Genomic DNA, 26,495 nt, shown 5'->3' on the forward strand with positions numbered 1-26,495 from the left:
ATACAACACAACCAAACAATGGCAACAAAGCAAACAAGCAAAGAAACAATAACAATGGGAACAACACAATAAAAACAATAGCTTGTCCCAGCTCTACCTCCATCAGTAAATAAAATAAACTCCAGCCAACCTTGGTGGAGAACAGATGACATGAGCTATTATTTTTAATCTCAGAAAACATGTCTTCTCATTAGGCCCTCTCATCCTCTCAAGCATTCACCTTTTAGCTTCCCTATTTTTTCTTAACCATACTAGGAAAAAAAGACTATATTTGATTTCTCCATTCAGCTTTCCTCACCACTCACATCTTTCCTCTGACCTCATCACTCAACTGAAACTGCTTTTGTCCTAATTGCCAGTGACCTCTTAATTGCTTATCAGCTGGCTATTTTTTCCCAATATTCTAAATGCATATTATACAAGTATCTTTCCTCCCCAAGACTCATCCTTTTAATTTTCTCTTTTCTAGTCAAAGGCATCACTAATTTTCCAGCCACCTAGATTTTACAACCTTAACCTCGTAAATCAGCTCCTTTTACTCACTCAATACAATCCATTGCCATTGCTAAATCTTTCTACTTTCACAGGTTTTCTCATACTTAGCTCCTTTCTATCTAAGTCATCATCTTTAATGTCTTTTAGTCATTTTAATCACATCTGACTATTCATGAATCCATTTGAGTTTTTCTTTAGATAAAAGAAATGAAATAAAATACAGGAGGAGTTTGATATTTATTTCTTCAACTTATTTTATAGATATGGAAACTGGGGCAAACAAAGTTAAGTGACTTCACACAACTACTAAATATCTGAGACTACATCTGAACCCTTCCTGAGAAGGGGAGTCTCTTGATCCTAGGTTCTGCATTCTATCCACTGCACCACCTACTCACCAACCTTATTGGGAACTTTATTTCCTCTCCAACTTGATCTATGCAATAATATCCATAAATCTTATGTAAAGCCTAATCTGCCTCTTCAGCTCATTCCCATTGCTTTGAATTCTGAGCTCTGAAAACAAACAGAATGGATATCATCTTGTCTTTTATATGAAAACATTTCAGAACCTTGAATAGTTTTTTTTAATCTCCCCTAAGTCATATCCTCTCCAGGCTAAAGATCACAAGGCTTTTCCACTGATCTGTGTAGGATATGTATTCAAAGTTTTGACAATTTGAGTCATATGCCTAGTGATACTCATATTTTCAGTGTATTTCCAAATTGTGGTGATCCCACCTGAACACTGTACACCAGATGCAATTTTACCATTTAACCTCTCCTTTTCATAATGATGTCTAAGAACATCCTGGATTTTTTTTGTTCAGAGGATGGCAGAAGAAATATCACAGTCTAGATTGATATTGAGCTAAGGCAACTAGATGGTGCAGTGACCAGTCTGAAATTAGGAATACCTGAGTTCAAATCTGACCTCAGATACATACTAGCTCTGTGATTTTAGGAAAGTCACTTAACCCTGTTTGTCTCAGTTTCCTCATCTGAAAAATGAGCTGGACAAGGAAATGGCAAGCTACTCCAGCATTTTTGCCAAGAAAACACCAAATGGCATTACTGAGAGTCAAATACAATTGAAAATGGCACAGTGAAAAAAATCCACTCAATTCTTAAGTCTTTTTTAGAAAAAATTTCCTGCATAGTAATACCTCTGCTATTGTATACCTGTGAATCTTACTCATTAAAACACAACCAATAAGTTTTATAGGTAAAAGGTGAACTTTTCTTCCAGACTTCAAATCCAACACTACCAAAAGAGGAAAACATTTCAAGAAGTAATAAGTTCACTGTGTGACCTTGGACAAATCACAACTCCAATTGCTTCACCAAAAAATAACCCTCAAACCCCACAAAAATCAATAAAAACAACAAACCCCCTACAAACAAACAAATAAACAAAAAAATGAAGACGACAGAAAAAGTTATCAATAGCATCAAATGCTGAACAAGTAAAGGAACATACAGGTCTTTAGAAAAGACAAAAGTTTCTTTTGTTACAGCTATTAATATCTGGATATTCTCATCCTGATTACTAGAAAATTGTTCAGAAAACAAAAAAAACTTGTTTTCTGATTACTAGAAAATTCTAAGTGATCTGGAACACAAAACTCTCTATATAATGCAGCCCTTTTAGAGGATAGTAAAATCCAATTTGTCCTAACTGAAACAACAAATGGAGTATACCTCCTAATGCACTCTATGTGGTGCTATCTTCATATTAGCTATCATCACTACTCTCATATAGTCCATTGAAAATATCCCTAACTGGCATTTCTTATCTACAGATATCCCTCATGACTTATTAAATCATTTTCCTTCTTAAAACTTCAGATTTTTAAAAAATTTATCAAATGATGGAAGGTCAATTTACCAAGTGTTTTAAACAACTCATTAAAAAGAAAAACAAAGATCTGGGTAATTGCAAACCATTTTTGTTATAACCTATTTTGGTTTGACTCAAAGAGCTTAATTACAAGCAACATTTTAAGGAGATTAAATGCACATTTAGTTTAATTTTAAGTATGTTTTCTGTGAAGGAAAAGTAAGGTATCAATAAAACACTAAGCAATTTAAAAATTAAGTCAAATCTAAAATGGCGGTTAGAGATTCTCTGTAGTTTAATCAAAAAAAAAATGATTAAAGTATTTCTCCCACTCCATACACATTGCTCCAATTAAGTCAAGAGGAACTTTTCATGTAAAGATGGGAAAATAAGCATCCAGAAAACTTGGCACATAATGAGGGAGGATCTGTGTTAATTATTGATACTTGAATGTTAAGATAGTAAGTGGTAAAAATGGAACAAATGACTTGTCTTTTGATTTAGGCACCAAAGTGAATTTATTATAATAAGATGCTTCATAATTTTAATTTAAACTTCCAATCACCAAGAGAAGAAAGTGAAAAACCTTCAGAATATGAATAATTACTATCAATTTTACAGTCCTTCTTGGATTTTAATCTCAGAAGGGAATAACTGGGAGAAATACAACCAATTTTTGTGTACAATGTCAATCCAGTGGTACACTGAAACAATGGGCGATGTTATGACTATTGGTCCATTCAGAATTGTAATTGAAAGGGCAAAAATTATGTTAAAGTCACAGAATCATTGAATTATGTTTTTAGGGGTAGAAGACACTTCAGAGAACATTATAGCAACTTCTTGATTTTATAGAAGTGACCTGAGTCACAGAGATGCTAAGTGACGTACTAATGGTGTCACAGCTAGTAAATTTCTAAGATTTGAACCTAACTTCCAGACTGAAACTCTATTTACTAGGCTACACTGCCTGTGTTTTATTTTGCCCTTCGGGATCTACCATAGCAAGTACAATCACTTTTAAATAAAATGTACTCACTTTAATAGCAGACACAGAAACTTACATGAATGACATGAAATCAGTGACTCTGCACTTGTGTCAAGAGAAGTCAGAGTGAAATAGAATTTGAATAAAGTTAATAAAGCAAGGTCTCCCCCCACCTCACTTCTCATTCTTCTGGAAAGCCCTCAAGCAAAATTCAGACAAAATAGCTGTAACTCAGCTGTTCCCTTGAGGAACAACAGTGTGAGGTTCATTGGTCATCCCATGGTTGAAGTCTATAAGAATCATCAATCCTGAGATTAGTATCCTCCCTATCAGTTAACATTTCCCCCAAAGAACTCACTCTAGAAAGAGAAAAACAACATGTAGGAGCAATCTACCAACTTAGATCACACTGATGGCATAAATCAATCTATCAGCAAAAGCAGGAGGAGAAGGATAGCTTATAAATTGTATCAGATGAGAATGGTACCAGTTAATAGCTGGGGACCTCAGTTTCCTCATCTGTTAAATGAAGGGACATCATCAAACCATCATTACTTTATTTAACATTTAGGTCTATACATTTAAAATAAAAAGAAAGACATTGTCTCAGTATGGTTTACCAGATTTATATCCTTCTAATATTTCTTGTTTGATTGTGAAATGTCCTTCTGGCATGAAACTCACCTTTGGGATGATTTCTTTTATCCCACCTAATTTTGACAGTAGCTACTTCCCATGTTCACAGCATTCTTAGAGTGAAACACTCTAAACTATTAAGATGTAAAATGAATGTAACAATTTCTAAGAAAACTGTTCTTGATCATTCTAGCTACAAATACCCCCTGTTAAGTGCTTTATATTGATCTTGTCTCTAATTATTTATTGCTTCATTCTTCCATTTTCCCCTTTCCATGGAACTGGGAAATTCTAATTTCCCAATCTTTTCTTGATTGGGATTATTTACTTGAAAGCACAGATTGTTTTGATCTTTGTCTGCCAGGCCTATGACAGGTACTTAATAGGTGCTTATTGATTTATGTGTTGATTTAGTATATTCACAACAATAGTTTTATAAGCCATCTGTGGCAGTATCTACAGTTAGTGATAAAAGGGTCTTTAGAGATCATCTGGCAGAAACCTCTAATTTCATTGATGAGGAAACTAATGCTAAGAAATATTGAATGATTTCTCCAAAGTCAGATTACACAGAGATGAAATTCAAACTAGCTACTCTGATTCCAGCTCCAGCATTCTTTCTGTTAGTAAAAGTTAGCTAAAAGAAGTATAAAGGTAAAGAAAAAGTAGATCAATCAAAAAAAAAAAAAAACTAGTAATCCAGGTAGAATTTGAAAAAGACTTAGCCAAAGATGATGTTTTGATGCTATCAAAAGAATTAGAATAACTTCAAGATAGCTAAGAGTCTAACTTATTCTGCATTTTAAAATAAGTAATGATATCATATCTTATAGCTATTACAATTCTGATGGTACATATAACAATCATTGTCATGTAATAGAAAGAGGCCTCCATTAAGATTTAGAAGGCAGAATGTGTTTTTGAACATATTTCCTCATTTTCTTACAATTTGCAATTTTCTTGCAAAGTCATTTAATTCTCATAGCTTTGGTTTCTTCATGAGTGAAAAAAAAGAAGCATAACAGGATGATAAATGAACTAGAAAGAAACGCAAAATGTAAGGTATAAGTCAGCTAACTTGGCTTTAATTCTTCTGAAAAATAGAGGTTGGTGTTCAATCATTACAATCATGTTTGATTCTTCATGACCCCAATTAAGGGTTTCTTGGAAAAGATCCTAGTTTTGCCATTTCTTTCTCAGGCTCATTTAACAGAGAAGAAAAATGAAGCAAACAAAGTAGTCATGCAGCTTATAAGTATCTGAGACCAGATTTGAACTTGGGTTTTTGTAACCGGGTTGGGCACACTGTCCACTATGCCCTTAAAAACTATAGGAAAAACTATTAAGGAGATAATTGGTGAGCATATAGGATAGGGATTGGTGATTTCAAAGAGCCCATAGGACTTCATCATGAACAGATCATCCAAATCCTAATCTCATTTATCTATTTTGACAAGATTATTAAACTATCACATGATCGAAATTGTGTGATAAAAATATTGTTGAAAATAAAGTGGTTAGCCCTATTTTAGCAAAATATTTGATCAAGTATTTATTAGCATTCCAATGGAGACTATAGAGAGATGTTATAGAATATTAAAACCCTGTGGATTTGTAACTGGTGGGTTGTCTAGACTCAAAGAAAGTTGTTAATGATTTGGTATCATTGTGCAAGAAGTCTCCAGTAGAGTGAGTATTCCAGGGGCCAACTCTTTGCTTTGTGTTATTTACCATCTTTATCCATGATTTGTATAAAGGCATAGATAATAAACTCATCAAATTTGCAAATGACTCAAAGGGGGAAGGATAACATTAAATGACTAGGACAAAATTCAAAAAGATTGGTGGCTAGAGCAATGGATTGAATCTAATCAGATGAAATTCAGTAGGGATAAATGTATAAGCCCAAACTAGGCTATAAAAATCATTTTCACAAGAATAAGGTAGGAAAGGCATGGATAGATATTTTTTTTTGTTGTGTTTTGTTCCTGAAAATTATCTGGGAGTTTTAATGGGCTGCAAACTTCACATGAATCAGGAGAATGATGCATAAAAAGCTAATTCAGTCTTGGACTACATTAAAAGATGGATAGGTTCCAGGAATTTTAAAAAGAGACAATCCTACTGCATGCTACCCTCTTCAGAGCTCATCTTGAATCTGGTTTACAGTTTAGAATGTCATAGCTTAATGAGAACATTAACAGTCTAAAAAGTGTCCAAAGAAAAACAAGTAGTATGGTTAAAAGTTTTTAGTCTGTGTCAAATAATTATCAGTTGAAGGAACTAGACAATTCAGCCTAGAAAAATAAGGGCTTGATACACCAATTAATAAATGGTCAAAGCATATGAACAGACAATTTTCAGGCAAATTAAAGCCATTTCTTGTCAAATGAAAAAATGCTCTAAATTACTATTGATTAGAGAAATGCAAGTTAAGACTACTCTGAGACACCCTTTCACGCCTTTCAGATTAGGTGAGGGGACAGGAAAAGATAATGATAAATGTTGGAGGAGATGTGAGAACATTGGGTCACTAATACATTATTGGTGGAGTTGTGAAATGATCCAGCCATTCTGGAGAGCAATTTGGAACAATGCCCAAAGGGCTATAAAACTGTGCATCTCCTTTGATCCAGCAGTGTTTCATCTGGGCCTATATCCCAAAGAGATCATAAAGGAGGGAAAAGACCCTACATGTGCAAACTGTTTGTGGCAGCCCTTTTTGTAGTGGCAGGGAACTGGAAAGTGAATGGATGCCTATCAATTGGAGAATGGCTGAATAAGTTCTGCTATATAAATGTTAAGGAATATTATTGTTCTGTAAGAAATGAGCAGGCTGATTTCAAAAAAGCCTGGAAAGGCTTATATGAGCTGATGCTGAGTGAAGTGAGTAGAACCAAGAGAACAGTGTACACAGCAACAAAATTATGTGATGATCAACTGTGATAGACTTGGCTCTTTTCAATTATGAGGTGATTAAGGGCAATTCCAATAAACTTGTGATGGGAAATGCCAGCCACATCCAGAGAGAGAACTATGGAGATTGAATGTGGTTCAAAGATTGTATTTTCACCTTTGTTGCTGTTACTTTTTTCTTTGTTTGCTTGGTTATTTTTCTTTTTTGAGGTTTTTCCCCCTTTGATCTGATTTTTCTTATGCAGCACAATGAATATTAAAATATGTTTAGAAGAATTGCACGTTTAAATTTAAATCTATTTCAGAGAAGAGAGAGAAGGGAAGAAAGGGAGAAAAAAATTAAAACGCCAGTTTTTGCAAAGGTAAATGTTGAAAACTATCTTTGCATGCATTTGGAAAAATAAAATATGATTAAAAATAAAAAGAAGAAGAAAAAAAGAAATTTTGGATATTCATGATAGTCATCAAGTATTTGACAGGTGACAATGTGGAAACACTGGACCCTGTTTAATTTGGCCCTGGAAGACAGAACCAGCTGCAGTGGGTGAAATGTGAAAAGAGGCAAATTTTGCTTGATTTTAGAAAATATTTCCTAGAATTAGTGCTGTTCAGAAGTGTAGTGAAATGTGTTGAGAAATGATGGGCTCTTCCTACTTAGGGATTGAGCAGATGCTGGATAACCACTTGTCATACTGGTCATAGAGATGGTTCTTTTCATGTACACATTGTACCCAATAGCCTCTTAAGTGTCTTCCAATTCCGTGTGACTATAAACTTGAATTCGTGGCTCTTCTACTTCCTACCTATATGACCGTGAGGAGTCCTGAGCCTCAGCTACCTAATTTATAAAATGCGGTAATTGAATCATATATTCTCTGAAGTTTCTTGTAGCTTTAGGTCTGTGTTCCAGTGATTCTATGACCTTTGAAATACCTGACATAAAAACATACCTTTCCAAATTGTGGTGTCTATTAGTTTGGAAAATACATGTCAAAGTACTCAATAATCTATATTTATTTTATAAAGACACTTAGATACATATGATCATGATATAAACTCTGTTGTTTTTATTTTTGATGATGGTTTATAGGCAAAATTAGCTTGAGTATATGGGATAAATGAATAAGTACATTGGAGTCAAATAATTATGGAAAAGCAAAGGAAGTAGAATAAATGTCATGTTTAAGAGTTTTCTCTTTATTTGGTGATGAATATTTTTTTTGTTGTTGAGGCAATTGGAATTAAGTGACTTGTCCAGGGTGACACAGCTAGGAAGTGTAAAGTGTCTGAGGGCAGATTTGAATTCAGGTCCTCTTGAATCCAGGGCTGGTGCTCTGTCCATTGCACCACCTTGCTGCCCCTTGATGAATAATTTTTGATAGCTTATGAGTCCATCTTCTTTTCTATGCTGTAGATATAGCAATAATAATTTCAGGTAGCCCTGTGATCTCTTTGGAGTTTGGGGTGGGTAGGGAGAGTGTATCACATGATTGAAATTATGTTTTAGGAATATTTGTAGAATGGATTGTTTTTAGGGATTATATGAAGGCAAGTAAATGAGTTTAGGGATAACAAAAGAAATGTAAATAATAGGTAGTGATAACCCAAGTCTGAGAGGAAAGAGGTTTTATAGACATAAAATTCAGGGAATTTAATAAATAACTTAAAGGGAGAGAAGAAAATGGAAGAGCCAAAGAGACTTTTTAGTTTGAGTGATAGGGAAGATGTTAATATCAATAATAGAAATGAAAAAGTCAAGGAAAGGAAATAATTGTGCTTGGGGGAAAAATAAACAGTTTTGGAGAACTTGTATAGATTCAGGCAGATTTTAGGTGGACCTCAAAATGGAAACTACATAGGATGTGGAGTTGGGAGTAAAGAGTAGGGCTCAGGAGTTCAATAATCATCTTTTATAAAGGATACTTAGAAAAATCTAGAAAAGCAGATATGATTGCTAAGGGGAATGTTTTGTACATAATCAGCATTTCTTTAATGACCACTGGATAAATGGATGGATGGAACAAGTGAAGGGAGAGAGGGCCCTCAAGGATAGAAATGTATTTAACAATTGCATTTCCTATCCAGGATGAGACAAACAATCTACTTAATAAGACAGAGCATACAGACTTAAGATAGTTCAGGAGAATGATATTTTGAAAGCCATAGGATAGTCAAAAGCTTAAAATGCTTCAAAGAGTAAGATGCTGGAGAAATCAGGAATGGCCATTGATACTAGTTATGAGGATGCTGTGAATAATCTTTGAAAGAACAATTTCAGTATGTGACAAAGTCAAATTACAAAGAGTAGAGGAAGGTCATAGGAAATTAAGTTATTAAGCTTATATATCTCCTTTGAGATGCTTCGTTGTAAAAGAGAGAGAGAGACACAGAGATAAAAAGAGAGAGACAGAGACAGACAGAAAAATAGAGACAGAAAAACACACAGAGAGACACATAAAGAGACACAGACAGAGAGGCATAGGCAAAGAGAGACAGATACAATGAGAAACACAGATACAGAGATAGAGACAGACACAGAGAGACAGAAACAAAGAGATACAGATAGTCATGGAGAGAGAGAAAGGAGAGACAGAGACAGACACATACACAGAGACACAGAGAGACAGAGACAGAATGACAGAGATAGATACAGGGAAAGAGAAACTGAGATAGAGACAGAGAGACAGAGGCAGACAGAGAGACAGTGACAGAGAAACAAAGCAAAGACAGGCACACACACACATACACACAGAGAGAGAGAGAGAGAGAGAGAGAGAGAGAGAGAGAGAGAGAGAGAGAGAATGAAAGAATGAAAGGGCTAGTAACAAGAGGATCTTGAGGTCTACCTTCTTGTTTGCTTGGTTTTAGAAGGAGATTTTCTGAAATAATACAACAAAGGAAAAACAGGAGTGGGGTTGGAAATAGAAGGTAGCATATTGTAGCAATCATTTTTGGAATAAACAAATATTGTAATTTGCAATTCAAATTGTGCTTTAATGACTGTTGGAACTGCAGTTGCTTTAGAAATACACATATTAAGCAAACATAGTCCTTATATTATAGGTTTTATTTTTAAATTGAAGTGAATACCTGAATGAGAATCTGGAGACATTTATTTCATGTTCATTTTCCTCCCAAACAGTTTTGCTTGACAGCAGGTGGTGCAGACCAGCTTTCTGTGAGGAAGAAAACAATTGGTTGATTTTATTCACTGTTGCTCCTTTGAACTCTGAAGGCAGTCAAAGCCACAGTATATCTCTCTTAGGGGGATTGCACAAACTAGGAAAGAAATCTGAATCACAGATGGCCCACTAGCATTTGCCTTCCCCAAACCCAAGAGATGAGCTGTGAAAAGAAAATGATAAAAATCAGTCCAGCCTATGTAGTATTATCCAGCCATTTTCCTCCAGTGCTCTTTCTGGCATTTTGATAATTTGGTACATATTAAAGGGATGAGAATGGCAGTCTCACAGGATGGATAGGCAGAGATAGGTTATGATCCATCTCCTTAGAGGGACTGATGAATCACTCAGGTTCCAGATCCCTTTGATTATTTGAAATGAACAAAGCAATGCCCTGGATAGCCTAACTAGTGTTAAAAGGAGAAGCAAACTTCAAAAAACATTATTTCTATTACTGTATTACAAGCCATCTTTTATTTTTAAATAGTTTTTTTAAATACATGCAAAAATAGTTTTCAGCATTCATCCTTGCAAAACATTGTTTTCAAATTGATGACTCTCTCCATCACAGGTCTATTGGAATTTGTGATGACCCTGTTTAGCACCCAGAGTATATTAAAATCAACCGGAGAATAAGGGAATAAGGGAAAATACTTGATCTTTATTCTTTGGAGGTTAAAGGGGAATGGCAATAGGAAGTGAGAGCAATTGTGACACGAATCTGGCCAGCAGTGCCTCTGACTCTCACACTACACCCACCAAATCCTTTATGCAATGTCCTATACAACACATCAAACTTGCACAGAGAGTGGGCAGGGCCATTCTTTCTCCAAGCATATATTAATAGAGTATTGTCCAATTGCTAATTAGCCTCAAGTGATTGGGACCTCAGTGCAACTACTCAAGAACTTCAGCCCATTATAGGAATTGCCTTGAATCATATCATTGTTGAAAAGAGCTATGTCCATCCAAATTAATCATTGTATAATGAATGTTGTTGCTGTGTACAATGTTCTCTTGGTTCTACTCACTTCACTTAGCATGAGTTCCTGTCAGTCTCTCCAGGTCTTTCTGAAATTATCCTGCTCATCATTTCTTATAGAAAAATAATAATCCATAATATTCCTATACCATAATTTATTCAGCCATCTCCCAACTGATGGGCATCCATTCAATTTTCACTTCCTTGCCACCACAGAAAGGGCTGCTGTAAACATTTTTGCACATGTAGGTCTTTTTTTTTTTCCTTTTTATAATTTCTTTAGGGTACAAGACCAGTAGAGACACTGAAGGATCAAAAGGTATGCACAGTTTGATAGTCTTTTGGGCATAGTTAAAAATTGCTTTCCAGAATGTTTGGATCAGTTCACAACTGCACCATCGATGTATTAGTGTCCCAGTTTTCCCACATGCCCTCTAACATTTATTTTCATTTCCTATCATTTTAGTCAATCTGAGAAATATGTAGTGGTTACCTCGAAGTTGTCTTAATTTGCTTTCTCTGATCAATAGTGATTTAGAGCATTTTTTGCATGACTATAAATGGTTTTAATTTCTTCATCTGAAAATTATCTGTTGGGGCAGTATTGCAGTAGATAGTGCACCAGCCCTGAGGTCAAGAGAATCTGAGTTCAAATCTGATCTCACACTTAACACTTCCTAGCTATTTGACCCTGGGCAAGTCACTTAACCCCAATTGCCTCAGCAAAAAACAGAAGAAAACACACCATGACAATTGTCTGTTCATATCCTTTGACCATGTATCAATAGGAGAAATAAATTTCAGTCAATTTTTTAATATATTTTAGAAATGTAGCTTTTATCAGAACCTTTGCATGTAAAGATTTTCCCCAGTTTTCTGCTTCACTTTTAATCTTGTCTGCATTGGTTTTGTTTGTACAAAAACTTTTTAATTTAATATAATCAAAATTATCCATTTTAAATTTCATACTATACTTCTTTGGCCATAAATTCCTTCCTTCTCTACAGTTCTGAAAAGTAGACTATCCCTTCAGGACATTTGTTCCCCAGGCAAAAGAATGAGATTCATGGCTTCCCTTTCTTGATAGATAACAGTCATGTGTTACTAGTTCCAGCCAGTTGGAAAATAGATATAGAAGGAAAACTTTTGGTTCAAATGAAAAGGAGCAAGTGACTGACCTATAGTATTGGCTCCCCAAACTCTCCATGCAGTAATGTTTGGGTCAATTGGACCCAAGCTTTATCAATCAAAGTCCCCATTTCTAAAATGCCAGTCTCAATATTCAGTCCCCCCAAAATCTGGGAACTACAAATACAGGGTAAATATTGTCTTAAGAGAGGCCCCGGGCAATTCTATAGAAATTGTAAAGGAGGAGAAAAGAAAAAATGAGGAGTAATAGAAGGAGGCCATTCAATAACACTTTCAGAGAGGATCTTATTGATCCTTCTGTTTTGTCTTTTTGAGTTAATATTTAAAATCTACAATGAATATTTCAAACATGAAAAGGACTTTAGGGCCTATTTAGTTTGTCCCAGGCAACCTTTTTATAATACTGCTATATACCATCTCCACTTGAAAATTTTAGTGAAATGGACAACCTAAGATGAATCATTTATCTTGGAACAGTTTGAATTATTCTATTAAAAAAAAATTCTTTGCACAAAGCCCAAATATGTCTTTTCTAAACTTCCACTCTTAGCTTTTTGTTCTTCCATCTTGATGCAAATAAAACTAAATCTCTGTTCCCCGTGAGAGTATTTCAAATGCTTACAGTTAGTGATCATGGACCATATAATTCTTTCCCAATCTACAAATAATAACTATTATCATAATAATAGCTACTATTATAAAAATAATTATTATAATTTTACATACCACTTTAGAATTCACATAAATTATCTCATTTTACCCTCATAATATAGTCTTGTAAGGAGAATATTATTATATGCATTTTACAGAGGAGGAAACTGAGGCTAGTGTTGTGACAAGATTTGAATTGAAATTTCCTGAATTTAAGTTTAGCATAAAACTTCAAACATCCATAATTGCTTCCACTGTTTCTCATATGGCCTGGTATCCAGCCCCTTCTGCTTCCAGTTCTCTTCAAACTCCTCAAGATTTATTGTAGTTTGTCAGGATACTTTGGCACCCAGTATTGAAGACAGTGTTCCAAATGTGAAATAACCAAGACAGACTACAATGAAATCCCTTAATCTCTGAATGATACCAAAGGCCTATGGACTTTTTTGGCTGCCATATTGTTTTTAACTTACATTTCATTAAAAGTAAGATTTTTTCTTCCATTTTTGTTTTCCTCACAAACTGTTATAGTCATTCCTTTTAATGTTATATTTCTGAGCTTGATTCTTTGTTTCCAGATGAAGAATTTATATGTCCCTACTAAATGTCATCTTGTTGGATTTGGCCTATAGGTGTTACCTGTCAAGATTTTTTTGGCACTTGACATAGTGTTCTTGTCATTTGCCCCTAACAATCTTTAGTCTTCTAAGATTTGACAATGGTAAAATCAATAATTCCATCCAAATCTGTGATAAAAATGATGACACAGCCCATGACTAAAGTACTTGGGGTATTCCAATACACCTTTATCTCTAACTATATAGTAACTCATTTTTTAATGTTTGGATCTACTGATTTAATCAGTTCCAAAACAACCTAATAACAACTTTATTACTATGCACATCATGAGTCCATAATGATTTCATGAAAGGCTGTATTTTGTTTGTTTGGTTGTTTATCTTAGAGATCTATTAATTACTTCTAGTTTTTCCCCTTTCTACTGACTGTCAAAAAAGGAAACAATATTCTGGTATAATTTTGAAACAGCCATAGTCATTTTTAATAGTCACTGCTTCCTTTCTAAATTTCACAAGCCATCCATTTAATGTTAACAAATCAGGTTAGTATATGAAAAAGATGACTATATTTGAAATCAAAGTTATTTGAATCCATATTCTTCTCCTTACTGCCTGTATTACCTGGGACAAGACATTATATTTCTTTGAACCTCAGTTGTTTTCTTCTTGTTGTTGTTTTCCATGTGCAAAGTGAAGGGGTTGGACTAGATAAGATAGATAAAGTCTCCCTGCTATTCACAGTCTGGATTGCTCTAAATGAAAGTCTCAAACTATCCGCTAACAAGTATAGTTAGGATTTTCAATTTCTGTCATTGCATTTTCTTAGAATACATTATGTTATAGTTGTATATTTCTTGTATTCCTCCTCCTTAGAATATAACCTCCATGAGAATGAAGGTATTGTCTTATCTGTTATTCTCTTCATTGTCTAGTCAGATAACTTGCAGGTAAGAGACACTATTATTAAGTTATTAGAAAAAGTGGATAAGGAGAAACATTAGGGAATAGTAAAAGGAATACTAGATTCCAATCTCACTACTGACTATAGCTGTGTAACCACGGACAATTCACTTAAACTCAGAAAACATTAATTTTATCATCTGTTAAAAGGGTATAAAATACTTGCAATACCTAACTCATGTAGTGATTCTAGTGAATGCATTTTGTGCACTATAGAAATGTGAATTGTTATGTAACTAGGAATCAAGAAATATCCTGGTCTTTAAAATGAATGCAACAGGTTAATGAGAGGACAATAGTGGGTTCATGGAGGAAACAACCACATTACAAAAGAAGATTGCCCACCTGAAGTAGGATAAAAAAAAAAAAAAACTTCATCAAAGGCATAATTAAGCCTTGGGAAAAGGAGGGAATTGATCTGGAAGCAAAGTCAAGGAACAACTGGTAGTATACAATATTTTAATCAATATAAACCAATCATTTATTTTCACAGAATTCTAAAGACTCCAAATGGAGAATTTCTATAGAAGGATACAAACTAAAGTCATACAAGATGAGATCAGATCTACAATGTTTAAGAAAATACCACATTTAGTGAAATCACAATTTTACTTGAAGTATAACAAGGGCTGTCATTATGGTAGTCATTATAATTGTCATTATAAAGCACTGGATTGGGTTAAAAACTCTGTTTCCTTCTCTGTAAAATGAGGGGGGTAGATGAGATCATAGGATCATAGGAAGAAGCATGGTAGACTAACAAACAGATCCTGGATTCAGAGTTAGATTATTCAATTCTCTTGATGCTTACTGTCTATGCAACTTAGTCTGAGTCTCTTTACTTGATCTGTTTCCTTATCTCTAAAATGACTTCTTTGAGCTAGAGAATGGCTAACCTTCCTTTTGGCTACATATCCAGGATCTATTATATAAAGTCCCCTCAAGGTGAAGAGGAGCAAATTGAGATCTCAGAGAAGTAGTTTGCTTTGTTCAAGGTCTACAAGAGAGAAAGGGGAACAGGTGGAATTTAGACCTAGGTTTCTTGACTCCAGGACTTTCCCCCTTATACCTCAGTGATCCCTAAGGGTCCTCTCAGTTCTGCATTTGTGCCCCTGTTTCTAGGCAACAGTAGTACTCTCTGCTTTTTTCTTGCCCTGTGCTCACAGTCACATTGATGCTCCTGTTGTACAGATTTAGATGCTGCTGAAATTGCTGAGATTGAGGAGTATATAATTAAAGCATGTTCAAAACATCCATATCCATCAATATCATTCCTATAAAATGATCCTTATGGGCTATACTGAGTTTACTTCTTTGCAATTTCTCTTAACTTAGTTGCACATTATTCTAAACCTTTGATAGTTTCATTTTGGTAATGATTGAGGTTACAGAGATATCTGGGACTTGTTAAATTTACATGTCAAAATAAAGGTACAGTATGGGTAAAAAAAAATCCAATCAGAAATGAAAAAAAAAAAACCTTTTTATTTTTTTATTTTATTGGAGAGGAGCCTTTAAACGGATAATCTCAATGATATTTGTTTTTAGAAAGCCTTATAGATTTTATCCAATAAGTTTTACATTATTGTTGTTTTTATAAGCCTGAACTATTAAGAAAATTTGACAATCCCTGAGCAAACTAAATTGAGAGCAAGGATACAGTCACATAGAGGAGATTGGAAAGGGAGTTGTAGGTAGTGAATGTAAAATTTAATACTGCCCCCAAGAAGGAGTTTTTACTATTGGAGTATATAATATGTTTTTAAAAATTCATTGGCTCTTGCCTTTTGACTTAATAATAATAAAAAAAAACTATCATTTACATATGGTCTTTTACAGATTGAAATCTACTTTCATGTACTTACTGTCTGTGTGAATCTGGGTCAATTCCTTAAACCTGTTTGACTCAGTTTCCTAAAGGTGGTTGGATTTAAGTAGGAATCACTTGACAGTTGCGTGTTGGGATAGATTATACTAGAGGAAGATTCTTGGATGAGAATCTTTAGGGCGTCATTGTAATAACCTTGCTGAGAGGTACTGAAATAAAGTGATGCTGACATGAATATCACCTTATATTACTAAGGTTGTACATAAGTTTGATTACAAGAAAAAAAGCTGAGGAGGTTTAAAAAAGAATGATAAGATGTTTACAAACATAGAAAGCTGGGAGAAGGGTAGTGCCCTGAACAAAATTAGGAAAGTATAGTACATGGTAGAATTAGAGAGAAAAATATGAAGTTTTATTTGATGCAGAGCTATTTATAGGATATCCATTTGGGAAATGTCTAAAAAAACATTTTGTGGTGTGAGATTGAAGCATTCATCCATGCATTCACTCATTAAGTAAATATTTATTAAGTATCTAGTATGTGCCATGCTCAGTGCTCCCAAGGGACAAAAAGAAGCAAAAGACAATCCTTGTCCCCAAACAAATATACACAAAGCAATCTGAATAGGAGAGATATTGGATATAATTAAAAGAAGAGTTCGAGAGGGATTATGGAAGACTGCTTGTAGAAAGTAGCATTTTAAATGAAACTTAAAGGAATCTAGTGAGAACAGTAGTCGAAACTGAGAGGGGAGAACATTCCAGGTGTGGGGGAAAAAATCTCTGGAGTTGAGGAATGAGTGTTTATCTGTGGAACAACCAAGAAGTCAGTGTCCTAGTGAGGAGTAAGGTTATGAAGGGATTTGAATGCCAAACAAGAGTATTTTGTGTTTGCTACTGGAGTTTATGGAGTTGGGGTCTGGTGGGGTGAGACTGATGATGATATCACCAGTCTTCTGTTTTAAGAAAATCACTTTAGTGACTGAATGGTTGGAGACAATGAGATCCTTCACTCATTGGTGGAAGTGTCAAAGGAGAGAAGGGCCATATTCAAGAAATGGTGCAAAAATGAAATGAAGGGACTTTTGCAACAGTTTTGATATATGGGGGAAGCGAAGATAAACTATTCAGATGTCACCATAAGGTTTTAAAAAATCAGGGGAAGGAAAGACCAATCTCACCTGCAAGAATCCTGCATGTGGCTTTGGTCAATATTTTATTCTGTTTGTCTTTTCTTTGGCTAACTTCTTAAAACCTTGTAGGGATACCTGAACCCTTTGTACTCATGCACCCTTGTTTGGATGCGAAAGTCCTTGATCTTGCCCGAAAGTCTCCAGCTTTGCAATGAATCGAGTTCACACAAGGCTTCCTCTCTATGTCTCATGACAGCAAGAGCCATTTTCTTATAAGCAAATACTATTTTTGTTAATTTACTGTTTGACTTCCAAGATACATCTTTTTAATAGGTTTAAAATATTTTCCTAACTTGATTATCAATAATTAATACTTCTATTACAGATATGATAGGATGGAAGTGTTACTTTTATCCTGTTTCATCAGCACAATGTTTATAAGTACGCTCAGGGAAAACTATGAAAGCTATTCTAAGCTGGCTCTACAAATATGTTTCCATTTATAATAATTGAGTTACTTTTTTGGTCTTCCTTTTACTGTATTTTCTTCACTATCTTAGAACCAACTGGATCTTTAGTTTGGAGGAGAGATACAAATGAAATAGGACTTTATGTCTACAGTAAACTGGTACTTAAGTTTAAAGATAACCTTGTTGTCATACAAAATTCTTATATGTCTTCTGAGTATTCAGAGAGATCTAGCTCTCTCTAATATTATATTGATGTTATTTATTTTACTGTGTCATATTATTTGAAAATATAGCATCTTGACAATATATCACTATCTATATAAGTATCTTGCTTTTCTAAAACAATAGGCAGGGAATCCATCAATTAAACTTTTAAAAAATATAAATAGATAACTAATAAATTTGAATTGGTTTCATATTTTGAATAAGAATAGTCTCTCAAATCTAGATTTGTCTTTAGATACTGGCCTATGCTTGGATCTTGTTGATAGATTCCTAAGGCCCTTGAGCCTCATGTTAGATTTATCTGTTTAGTGGTTGGTTGTTGTTATTTTTTTTTTATTTCCTCTTAGAGAATCGCTGAATCATCTCTCAATGTGCAGTTTTGCTGCTGCTTATTTATTGAAATGTTTCTCAGAAAACTTGCTTTGGTCTTCATCTTTGATTTTTAAAAATTGTTTGAGATTATTAGAACCTGATTAATATTGATTCTCTTATTTTTCTTCTGTCTCTTTGTAGTTTATTAACAAATGATGAGAGTATATCACTATCTTGCTTCAGAGCAACTATAGAGGAAGTGTTAAGTAGTGAAAAGTGTTGTACTCAGATTCAAGAGAAACCTAGATTTGAGATCCAGTTATTCAGTTCACAAATATGTGACCTTGGGCATGTTTTAGAGTTTTAAGGGATTTGACAGGCCAGATAATCTACTTCTTTCCTTCCACTACTGAAGAAATTGAGGATACAGTGATTAAACATACTGTAACGCCAATTTTGCCTAGATTCTCTGACTCCAGCTCAATGCATTTTCACTGTATTCTACTGTTTTCCATCTTAGCTCCCATCTGCAAATTGGGAATAAAAATTCTTATACTAGCTACCAAATAGGGTCATTTATAGATTTTAGATATAGAATGTTTATAAGACTGTTTTGTCAATCTTAAAAGGATATAGATAAAAGTTAACTATTATTATTGTTATTTGGAGAATATTGCTCAAAAAGAAATCAAATTAAAGCTGATTCACTATAGTTAATCAATAAAGATTTCCCTGAATATATATTATATGCATGTATATAAAGAAAAAATATATACACATTTACACATATTCACACACAGACACATATATATGTGTATATCATTACCTCAGTCACTTATATCTATAATGTCACACACATATTTATGTCTATATATTTTATAGATATATATGTATGCATCAAAGGTATAGATGTATCTATATAGCCTCATAAGTTTTATAGAAGAGTTGTTTTTTATAGCAAAAACAAAGATACAACCTAATGTCACACCTATAAGCAAAGAACCACCTACAACTGAAACATGAAGAATGGATTTACTTAAAAATTCCATATTCTTACTGATTTCCATTTTGCTACTTCAGAAATTATTAGAAAGTATATTCTTTTATGTTTGACATATTTTTGGAGAAGAAATAATGGCAGTATTCTCAGATTCAGAGCCCTATGCAATCTTCTAGAGTGGGACACTTTATCTCTTACCTTCTCCCAAAAGCATCCTACCAAAAAAAAAATATAACTCACCTCTCTATCCTCCTTCGATAACCACATTTCCCCCTTGTCTCCTTATTTGCTTTTGTTTAAATTCTTCTAACAGTTCTCAAGCTTTTTGATCCCGGGACCCATTTACACTCTAAAAATTATTGACCCCAAATAATTTTTGCACGTATGTTATATCTATTGATATTTAACATATTAGAAATAAAAACTAATTACATAATTTATTCATTTCATTTTATTTAACTCATTTCAAATAACAATAATTCACCAATCGTATGTTTATAACACATTTTATGAAAAATAACTATATTTTATAGAACACAAAAATTACTAAGAAGAGAAGCATGGTTTGATTTTTGTTGTTGTTCAAATCTCTTCAATGCCTGGCTTATTAGAAAACAGCTGGATCCTTATATTTGCTTCTGCATTTAGTCTATTGAGATGTGCTGTTTTGGTTGAAGCATATAAAGAAAATCCAGCCTCACACAAGTATGTACTAGGCAAAAAGGAACATTTTAATTATCAAATAATATATTATTATGAAAATAGTTTTGACCTTATAGGTTCTCTGAGTCTCAAAAAACAGATCATACTTTGCAAAGAACTGCTCTACTTCCAAAGGCTGTTCTGTTGGTATTTGCCTTTTGTCCCCTCCAAATCCATCAGATCAAGTTCACATTCTTCTTGTACCATTGGTGTTCCTTGACTCTGACCCACCTGGGTCCCTCTTTCCTCGAATCTCCTACAGTGCTTTTGACTTCATCATCTGGCACTGATGCTCAAACAGTCACACAATCTGCTCTGATGCTTTGATGTTGTTCATCTTTCTACTCCAATCTGAATGCAATTTATTGGATGGCAGGAGTTAGTAGGATTCTATTTTATTTTTTATGTTTACCATGTTGCCTAGTCCAGTGCAATGTTATAACCTACTTAAGGAGTTATATTAAAAAAAAACTATGTATATTTTTGCTTTATACCTGGAATCAAATAATCAGATGATAAATTGAATAACACATAGGAACATAAAACCATATAATTATTGAATGAACATTTAATATTAATTAGATCATTAATTATATATAAGATCATATGATAAATCAGTTAACAAATATTTGTTAAATACTAAATACATTATAAGTCAAATTATATGTAGTATCAGAGGCTCCTATATTTGGATTATAGATCATAGACATATAGATCCATAGCTACACAAATGTTTAGAATCCATCTTGTTCCTCTTTCTGTGGATGAAGACACTGATGAAGTGACTTGCTTAATGTCACTGACGTAGTAAATGACAGTTGAGAATTGAAAGTTCACTCAGGTTTCTCCCTTGGGCCTTTTTCCTCTATTTTCCTTCAGTTGGTACTCTCATTAGATCTCACTGATGATTCTCAAATTTGTCTATGATGTCCTAATCTCTCTGCTGATCTTAGAAATTTTAAAGTGGATGTCCAGTTATTATTCAATCATTTCATTCATGCCCAATTCTTTGTGATCCCATTTGAGGTTTTCTTGGCAAATATATTGGAATTTTTTCCCCCATATGCTCCTCTAGCTCATTTTAGAGATGCAAAAACTGAGGCAAACAGTTAACTGTCACAAAGCTAAGAAGTTCTGAACCTAGATTTGAACTCAGAAAGATAATACTTCCTGACTCCAAATCCACTCTAATTCACTAAGCCTAAGATGCTACCATGGATATTTAGTAGACAATTTAAACTCATTTTTCACACCCTATCCAGACCTCCCCACCATGCTTCCTCCCTTTTAACTTCCCTATTACTCTAAAGTGTAACACCATTCTCCTAATCATTCAGACTCACAATCTAAATGTCATTTCTGTTCCTCATTATCTAACCTCTCCCCCCCCCATTATGAGAGTTTCTTCTTTCTAGTATGTAGTTTTAGGACCTTAATTGTTGCAGTGAACTTAAGAAATACAACTGTCCCATGTAGTATTATCCTAATCTATAGAAAACTAGGGAGGATGGGAGGAAGGGAGAAAGAAAGAGAGAGAGAGAGAGAGAGAGAGAGAGAGAGAGAGACAGAGAGAGAGAGTGTGTTAGCAGACTCCTGTGTTTGGATACAAGGTACACATAAATTAATGTTTACAGGTTTTTTATTGGGCACACATACATGGAATTGCCATGTTCTAAATTAAACTTTTAAAGAGATTAAGAATGATTATATCAATCTGTCAATTACCTTCAGTTTAAAATTATTTTGGTGGTTCATTTTAATTTCAAAAATGTTTTTTTAAATTTTCAAATGTATTAGATATAACAAATTTTCAAAGATCAACTACTTCTTAAAAGTTGAATATGTTTTCTGTGCTTCTTGCTGATAGGAAAACCTATCTGTCGATAGTGATTTGTCAATAATATACTTTCAACACAAGCATGTATTATTTCATTCTTCAGATAGAGCTTAAGGCATATGATCTAAAAAATGTTGATGGTCTCTCCTTTAGTTTTGTAAAGACAAAACAAAACAAAACAAAACAGTGAATGTCAAATTCTCTCACCACAAAGTTTCCTGGCATTTACTATGGTATGGAAAGATCTATTTTATTACCTAGAATCTAATGGATGAAGGCAGTCTTTTTCCTCTGATCATTTTCATTTTACTTTTTCAGAACAAGATCATTTTAGACCCCATGACATTCAGTGAGGCTCGATTCAGACCATCTCTAGAAGAAAGGCTGGAGAGCATTATCAGTGGTGCAGCGCTGATGGCGGATTCCTCCTGTACTCGTGATGACCGTCGGGAGAGAATTGTAGCTGAGTGTAATGCAGTCCGACAGGCCCTCCAGGATCTTCTCAGCGAATACATGAATAATGTAAGTCATCTGTTTTTCTATTTCTTTTCTTCAAGGATTTATTTGGTTGGTGGCGGCAATATTTTGGAGCTTCTTAAAGTCTTCATACTTGACTTCAAAAAAAAAAGCAAAATAAAATATAGAATGTACTACAAAATTGATGTTAGCATTTTATGCAAGTATTAGAAACCAAGGATACGCTTTGGAGAGTTTGATTTATTGATTGTGTTTTTAAATGTGTTGGAAAGTAAAATCTTAGTAGAAGTTGGATTCAACTTTAGTGCATTTGATTTATCATCTTCTGTGACTTGGTCAGTGAAACATGGAAAATTAGAGTCTTGAAGTAGTTATCCTAGCCAGTTGCCCTAAATATATGAATGTACTAGGTCATTATTACAAAAAAATATAAAAGCTTTGAAAGTTGTTGTGGTTTAAAAGGCTCGGTTTTTTCATTTATCCTTGAAAGAATCAATATTTGTTTCCTAATTAAAAGGAATGTAAGTTTGTGGTCTTTTGTAGTTTATAATAACTTTGATAGATATCCAGCTGACATTCATCTCAGAAGGGCTTTTAATATTGTGTAATTTGACGTGTGTATCTAACATGATTCACATTTTCAAATAGATATTGTTTAACCTACTCATTGTAGACTATGAAATATAGAAATTTAAAGAGAGTGTTCACATAACTGTAGATAAAATGATAGGGGTATAGGCTAAAGTGTTAACAACACAGAATATTGAAATGGCTTTAAGAGGCACTGAATTGTGATTGTCCTCTGACTTGCTGTTATGGTAGTAGCTGGCTTAGGTTGATGGAGCACACTGCCTCAAATCATTGTTTTCCAGGGAGATTACCTTCCCTCTCCATTCTGGGGGTCTGTCATCAATGGGGCAAGAAAGTAAACAGAAGAGGAAAATGATCCTCTCCTCCCTTCATGGTACGGGAGAGTGGTAACTACAATTTCAAGACTCAAAAATCAGGCTCCAGAATTCTACCCTCACAAATTCTCACTCTTAAAAGTTTGAGAACATTTTACTGCATAGATACTATCCTCATTGCCCCAACAAGTTTCTAATGTCACTGTGGTTTCTCTTACTTTAAGGGGGTGGGAGGAAATGTTCAGAAAGATAGAGTTAAGACTGAACATAATGAATAAAGATAAAACAGTAGTATTCCTGCCAATCAACAAAGTGGTTTTTTGTGACAAGTCATAGGACATTAATGAATATAAATAAGATACCTTCCAGATCAGAATATTGTTCTCTTTCCCCTTTGGAATTTCCTTCTGATATCAAACTTTTAGAAGTCATAGGCACTTAAAAAATTTTTTATCTTCATTGTTCAGAGGATAGGTTGAAAATTCAAATCTTGGGAATGATGGACCATTCATCAGGAATGATTTATTCCAAGCTTTTTTTTGTGGGAGAACTTTTCCTCTGGCTTTGGTCTGCAAGGGCTTTCTGTGAACAATTAAAGGGACTGTTAAAGGTATCTATTCCTTTTTCTTATTCTACAGATATCTCACAAAAGGGCTCTTTATGATAATAGCAGCTTAATTTCAAAACTATATGTATTCAAGATGAGAGCTAGTCTCCTCCTCTGGGAAACAGAATCTTTAATTCCAACTCTCCGCCAAGTCAACCATTTCTTGTCTTTAAGGAAATAATCATTAGAAGAATGAAACTGGAATTTTCATTTATTTATTTGCCCTAAAATGAAATACTTTCAGTGTAAGATATGTATGTGTATATGTGTGTGTGTATGCATGTATGTATATATGGTGGGAAAGTTGAAGGGAATTGAAAAGTGTTTCTGCCTTTTTCCTTTGACTGTCTAAGTAAAAGTGGGACTGATTTGGGGGAATGCAGTTTGCAGATCAATACCCACAGAATGTGGTTTTCAAATCAATACATACAGAATGTAGTAGAATGAAAGTGTTTTGGCTAAATGGGTTAAGGACCTTAGATCTTTGCAGAGATGAGGGACTTTTTTCTTTCAGATTGTGAACTTCATTTTAATGCCGAAAGCCATATGAGGTGAGATTGAATTTGTCCTTACTTTAGAAACATTATGTTACTTTCAGCCAATGTTTTAATCTTAAAGCATCAAATGGGCAAGATCAAATTCTGTTCATTTTGTCAATTTTTTTTGGGAGGGAAACAAAGTTTTTTTGAAATTCAAATAAGTGGCATAAATTTGAATTGTACTCTATATTTTTCTTAACCTTTTTTTAAATGTAGTAGATAAAAATATCATAAGTTCAAGGAGATAATAAGAATGTATTGGTGGTAAATGTGAACAAATAATAAGCAACTTATTCAATTGTGATGGTATAGATAGATGCAAGGCATTTGTTTTGTGGTAAGCATTGAAAATACAGATATAAACAAGATTATCCAGTAGCATTTTCATCTTTCTATTCTAAGCATCCTTAATGAGGACTTTAGCCTGCTCTAGGTTATCAAGCTGAGAAAAATACTATCAGTCGCCTTAGCATTGATGGATTCTCACTAATACACAACCATCCCCATTTATTCTTTCAAAGGGGAAGTGATGGACACATTTATTTTGTGCATTTCATTTGTCTCATCTATTAAGCCCAGTTGGGCTCGAGGTCGGGCGTTCTGTGAAGAGTGTAAGCCAATTGTGGATAAAATAGTGGCCATTCTTAAGTTAGACAGATATAAGAGTTGATTGTCTATTATATGTGTTCATGTTTTTTTTCCAATATATAGTATTTGTACACTTAACACATAAATCACTTATACAATATGTAACTATTTTTAAGGGGATAATGACAAATAGGGTCTGAGAAAGGGAATAGAATAGCTAGCTTGGGTGGGATTCTGAAGAAAGAAGCATGTCAAACACCTCTACTTCCAGGTTTCCTTCATTATTGGAAAATTATGATGGAGTGGATCTCTGGAATATGTATGAAAAAAAAAACCAGTGCATCTAAATTCACAGAATCAGCTTTAAGATTGTGCAAGTGAAATTATATGTTGGGAAGCTTCCTCCACATTACATAGAATATTCAGATTCAGTTCTATCAATTTTAAGATATGTATGGAATGGAAAGGATGTTGAATATTGTTTCCCTACATCTTATCTAATATTCAGATTGGAAACTCGTGAGTAGAATGCCCATCTTTGCACAAGATGTCTTTCCATTTGCCTTCTTGACTTAGAGTAGAGGTTGAGGCTACATTGTGTGGTCAGAATGAGGGACATGCCCATCTTTCTTTTCTCTAAACATTTCCACTTATTTTAAACTTTCTTTTAGAGTGTTTCCATGTCAGATAAAAGTGATTGCACCTCACTTAACCTAATACAAACTTTAAGCCTGATTCAATATGTAAGGCAACTGTATCTGAAGCAGCCTGGACAGGCTGGTATCCCAAAGATACAAACTCAAAGCCCTGTTTCCTGGCCAACCTCTCAGACTGTTGTCTCTATCTACAGATTAGTGCCGGTGTCCAAGGGATAACCCCCTTTTCTCTAGGAATTTCTCAGTCCCTAGTCTAATTAGTTGGAGGCATTTGTTTAATTTATTTAAGTTTTTTTTCTTATTTATTTAAATCCTTAGAGTAAAAATAAAGGGTGGGTGGGAATTATTTTCAAAAGCGAATTTGTACCTTAACATAATATTTTCTTGAATCCATCTTCATGAATGAGTATCCAAAAATGTAATTGACTGGGTAAAAAATGGTAGGTGCTATGGAGAGTTTCTTTCAATCTGAAGACAGACTCCCTACTCTCAGAAGTGTGTTTTCAAGTAGTTTTTAATTCAAGAGAAAATCAATATTTAAGGGAATGTACTTATAAAAAAAGGAAAACAAATTAACTCCAAATCTCAATGTGTGACTTTTCACTATGGAGGTTGATTTGGTATAATATGGGTAATATGAGTTGTTGCTATGTAAGTGGCTTCAATTATTGAGATAAACAAAAGACCCTATTTTAAGGCAACTTCACAGCATGAAGTCATTTACATCCTCCCTGCCCCTCCTCTCCAAAGAGATCATGAAATAAAATGACACAATTACTGAGCCTTATACGTCTAGATCAGAGATTCTCAAACTGAGGTCTCACAGACTGCCCAAGGAT

The 26,495-nt window shown here is 34.1% G+C and overlaps 1 protein-coding gene across 2 annotated transcripts in view; it reads left to right on the forward strand.

The window, feature by feature from the left end:
* Positions 1 to 26,495, forward strand: part of CTNNA2 (catenin alpha 2) — a 1,447,481-nt gene that overhangs the window by 507,266 nt on the left and 913,720 nt on the right. For both annotated transcript variants that reach the window (XM_031957116.1, XM_031957117.1), the window contains exon 7: positions 22,203 to 22,406. In XM_031957116.1, coding sequence (XP_031812976.1) covers positions 22,203 to 22,406 — 204 coding nt within the window. The remainder of the gene's footprint in view (positions 1 to 22,202; positions 22,407 to 26,495) is intronic.

This window comes from Sarcophilus harrisii, chromosome 2, assembly GCF_902635505.1.
Source record: "Sarcophilus harrisii chromosome 2, mSarHar1.11, whole genome shotgun sequence".
NCBI classification, from domain to species: Eukaryota; Metazoa; Chordata; class Mammalia; order Dasyuromorphia; family Dasyuridae; genus Sarcophilus; species Sarcophilus harrisii.